The sequence below is a fragment of the Penaeus monodon genome, chromosome 16 (genome assembly GCF_015228065.2).
Source record: "Penaeus monodon isolate SGIC_2016 chromosome 16, NSTDA_Pmon_1, whole genome shotgun sequence".
Lineage (NCBI taxonomy): Eukaryota > Metazoa > Arthropoda > Malacostraca > Decapoda > Penaeidae > Penaeus > Penaeus monodon.
Window position 1 is genome coordinate 29,907,022 of NC_051401.1, and position 5,000 is coordinate 29,912,021.

A 5,000-nucleotide genomic window follows, 5' to 3' on the forward strand; every position below is an offset into this window, starting at 1 on the left:
TATAAAAACAATAACAGTTAAAAACAATAAGTCAGTTTCTAAAAGATCTGATAAAAACAATGACACCAGATTACGTGTGAGCCACCAAAAACAACAGGAGCAATTACCGTATGCAGAAGTAATTGTCTGTTGGCACTCTTGTTCCTTCACAGCAACTTGTCTCTCAGCCTCAAGAGCTATCGTTTTGATTTGCTGTCGGTGCTGCTCCTCCATCACAGCCATCTTGGACTCTACTTCTCGCACTCTCTGCCTCTGGTCTTCAACCTCTCCACTCACAACCTCTGCTAGCCTGAAATAACATTAGATAAATAAATAAAAACAAACAACTAGAATAACCTACTACAATCATGTCCACTAGCAGGCACATAAAGACACTTCTTGAAACATAAAATCCTGCAAACATTTAATGTCACTGAAAAAAAAAGAAATACAAAATTACCCAGGTTCAGTGACTAAAAATAATGGTTATCTATATCATATTTTTCTATATTCCAGATTCCCTCTTAACCCATTGTCACTGAGTCCATGCACTGTCCTTGGTGCTTTTGTTTTATTGATTGTTGTCAAAAGAACATTTTGCCTGTTTCTAAAATATGGTATATTTTTTAAATATTTCAAAATAATAAAAATAAATGATTTACAAGATAAAGCTGCTTAAGAGACAAATTTTGATTTCTAGTCCAAAGGAAAAGTTTTCCATTTCTACTTACGTTAACTTTTCCTTTACTTCTCTCAAGTTTTGTTTGACCTTTGCTAATTCTTCTTCCTTGGCTTGCAAAGATGATTTTAAACTTTGCAGTTCTTTTGATTGGTCATCCTTGTTATTTTCTGTTGCTTTTTCCATAACATTGTTGGTTACACTTTCTTCTTGAGAGGTACTACTGACTGTTTTGGAATTATCCAATTTCTCCAAGAGTGTCTTATTTTCGGATTCTAGTTCAGTTATTCGTGATTGCAATTCACTAAATTTTTCTGGCATTTTGCTATGGTCTGTTGAGGCTTCAACTCTAGACTGAAGCTCTTTCCTTTCAGATTCTAACTTGCCTAGTGATTCTTTGTCTACCTTAACCGTTTCTTCAAGCTGCATGTTTGCTGTGGTCATCTTAGTTAGCTGGTCCTGTGTTTCGATTCGTGTCCTGCTCTCGGACTCCAGATCCCGAGCAAGTTTGCCATTCGTTTCGTTGAGTCCTTCCACTTGCTTCTGAAGGTTGAGGATGTTGTTGTTCAGTGTGTTGATGGTCTCATTAAGAGTCTGCACCTGGTTTTCTTGTGATGACAATTTCTCTTCCAGGTTGGAAATGGTCCCCTTAAGTGTAACAATTTCTTCTTCCATGGTGCTCTTAATCTTACTGAGATCATCAAATTTCTTCTCCAGATCAACTTTTTGGGATTTGGTGTGGGCAGCCTCTGCAAGGGCAGCATCCCTCTCTGTCTGTACACCACCTATCTTTCTGTGCATCGCTGCATTGTTCTCCTCTATTTGCTTAATCTGTTTCTCATAACTAAGTCTGGAAGGCAAACAATTAAACAAGTCAATAGTATACAACAATGGGGCAATGGTAATTCACTTGTTTATGTAACATCACAATGGCCACTAATTACACACCTGCCACACTTATTTTCCTCACCCCTCTTCAAGCAAGAAAAACATCAGATACATCAACCTAAAAAAGATGCAAAAGCAATACAAACCTAATCTCCATGAGGCCTTCCAGCTGCTCTCTAAGGGCTTTGTCCTCTTTAACATACTTCTCCAGTTGTTCTTCCTTTTCCTTTGTTAATCTCTCCTCTAATTCATCTTTCTCTTTAATGTATTGGTCTATCACTCCAGAGGCATCTTCTCTTAGCTGCCTTGTTAGCTCCTCTTTCTCTTTCATGAGGGATGCTATAGTTTCCTGCAGGTCACTGTTGGAAAGTTCCATGTTTCGGACCTGACAACAAAGTTAAATTAGCATTATATACATTCCACGGTCACTAACCCCTCCATAGCCAGCAAAGAGTTACATAACATATCCTGAATATCATATTAAATATATCAGTGTGTAATCAATTTATCAATTTATTTTTTTTATAAAACAAATAGGGGTGTGAGTATTAGAGAGGACTGGGTACAAACTCTCAAAGTCCCTATCACATTTACAACAAGGACTGAGATCCTATAAATTGTAAGTGGTACTTACACTTGCAGTACATCAATAAATACAGTAACAAGATACTGCAAAACAATATATTTCATCTCACAAGTTACTAAACTTGTTTCTATGAAAAGACTGCCAAAGCAAAATTCAACATTCACTTTCATCTTAGCCTAATTTGTATTTAAAGCAAGAATCCAATAAACTAGATAAAAACTTACTCCAAGCTTCAACACTCACCTTGTCTTTGTTATGCTCATTGTTAAATTCCAACATTGCTATAGTCTTGGCCGTGCCCTCCTTCTCTTTCTCCATGTCTTCCACTCGTTGGGTAAGGGTGTCATTTTCGGCAGTGAGCTCATCTATTTTCTGCGTGAGGGTCTCACAGGAGGCCGTGGTCTGCTGGAGCCTTTCCTCCAGCTCCGCACACTTAGCTTCTGACGCCGCAAGTTTCGAAGTAGTTTCTTCCATAGTCGCTTCAATAACCGTAATCCTTTCACTCTGAAGATATTCATTTGAAAGATATGTTAGTCTAACTAATTCTAAAATAACATTAGCACTTCAAATGGGAAAAAAAATAATGTTGAAATTTTTAAAAATACTGGGTAATGGTGTGTGGTGTGGTGTGGTTATGTGTGGTATGTGGTGTGGTGTGGTGTCATGTGTGGTGTGGTGTGGTGTGGTGTCATGTGTGGTGTGGTGTGGTATGGTGTGTGGTGTAGTGTGTGGTGTGGTGTGTGTGGTGTGTTGTGTGATGTGTGTGGTGTGGTGTATGATATGGTGTGGTGTGTGTGATGTGATGTGGTGTGGTGAGTGATGTGTGCATTTTGATGTGGTGTGTGGTGTGGTGTGATGTGGTGTGTGAAGTGGTGTGATGTGTGTGGTGTGGTGTGTGGTGGTGTGATATGGTGTGTGGTGTGATATGGTGTGACATGGTGATGTGTGATATGGTGTGATGTGGTGTGGTGTGTGATGTGTGTGGTGTAGTGTGTGGTGTGCAGTGTGATGTGTGTGGTGTGATGTGTGTGGTGTGGTGTGTGATGTGGTATGTGTGGTGTGATGTGGTGTGTGTGGTGTGATGTGTGTGGTGTGGATGTGGTGTGTGGTGTGATGTGTGTGGTGTGATGTGTGTGGTGTGGTGTGTGGTGTGTGGTGTGGTGTGTGGTGTGGTGTGTGGTGTGGTGTGGTGTGTGGTATGTCTGGTGGTGGTATATATTCATACCAAAAGTAATACTAATATATTTTATGATTTAACAGTAAATCATCTATTGTGAAGAAAAATGTTCAACATATAGATATTATATGCACATATATGAGAAAATCTAGTGGTTAATTTTCAAGAAGAGAACACAGCAAGCAGGCCTGGGAGCAATAAAACTGTTAAAACTCCAGCACAAAATTCTTGTTCATCAAAAAGACACCAGCAAAGCCATTCATAAATTATCATGAATCAGATATTTGAAATCCCTTCTTTATGTTAGGCTTACAAAATTCACACTTAATCCCTTGACCACATAAAGTGACTGTGGTCATGATTCTAAATTATTACTCATGTCAATGACTCTTTACTGTCAATGAGAAAAAACACAATAATGATCAGATTAGCATTTTTTAGCTACTTAAAGTGCAGTGTCAAGTGAGGAAACAACAAAAATCTGAAAACATTTAAAAACCATAATACTTTTTTGATAGCTGCTTATATATAGCTGCCTTAGTTTTGTAGATATAAGGATTAACCTTCTCCCCTACTCAAACCTGACCTTATGATACGGAGCAGTCAATGCAATATAAAAATAGAAGTTAAAAATTGGAAAAAAACTTTTTTTACAGAAAATTTTTACTAGTGATATGAAATCCTAAATTGATTTTATAAACATATCTTCTATCCTTTTTAACACTGGGGTATTATTTTAGTGAAAATCAAATAAAGCTGGAGTCAATTAAATAAATTAGTATAAATGTTTCCTTGCATCTTGTCATAAGGATAACAGTTAAATTTCAAACCTGTTAATGGTATATGTAAAGGTTAAAAAGCTACATAATTTAGGAAATTCCAAAGACAATTTCTTTTTACTTTGTCGCAAAATTATCATCAATATCAATGCCAACGTGCAAAAAGTAGAATTTGAGGTTAAATACTAGGCCTTCCTGACCTCATCTGTTTACTCATTATCATTAAAAATGTTTTCATTATCATAATTAAAACTTTTATAATAAGGTTACTAAGAACAAGTTAGTAATGAAAACAAAATGAATGAAGGTACAAGTACTCCTTTCCAAAAATTCAAAGAATAGGGTATAGAGATAAAATCAGTAACTGACTTAATACACTAAAATCACAGAGGACCTTGTATGTACACATGGCTTCCTAGCCTCAGTGGGATAAAAACTTTTTAAATCTTATCAACTGTACTACAGGATTTGGAAAATTACCCTTATTCACAATTATTAGAGCTAAACCCAGAAACAAAACCAACAATCCTTATCTTTGCCACACCCAAAAACTGAACATCCAAGAATCTTGTGAAGTAGAGCTAGCTAGAAATGACCCACTTATGTAACGACGACTGCTGGGAATATCAAATTCACAATATCTGCTTCATATATACTACTCTGACCCAATCATAATCTTCTAGTTAGCATAGATTGGCATGCATAAATTAAGCATATATCAATTGCATTCCTTAAGCAGTATAAAAAAGAATGTGTGTGTGTGTGTGTGTGTGTGTGTGTGTGTGTGTGTGTGTGTGTGTGTGTGTGTGTGTGTGTGTGTGTGTGTGTGTGTGTGTGTGTTGTGCGTGTGCGTGTGCGTGTGCGTGTGCGTGTGCTGTGTGCGTGTGCGTGTGCGTGTGTGCGCGTGTGTGT

At 37.4% G+C, this 5,000-nt stretch overlaps 1 protein-coding gene across 1 annotated transcript in view; it reads right to left on the reverse strand.

Moving 5' to 3' along the window:
- The window catches only part of LOC119582700 (myosin-2 heavy chain-like), a 78,604-nt gene that overhangs the window by 3,430 nt on the left and 70,174 nt on the right, over positions 1 to 5,000 (reverse strand). The window contains 4 exon segments of the mRNA XM_037931118.1: positions 108 to 289; positions 711 to 1,508; positions 1,693 to 1,931; positions 2,376 to 2,636. Coding sequence (XP_037787046.1) covers positions 108 to 289; positions 711 to 1,508; positions 1,693 to 1,931; positions 2,376 to 2,636 — 1,480 coding nt within the window.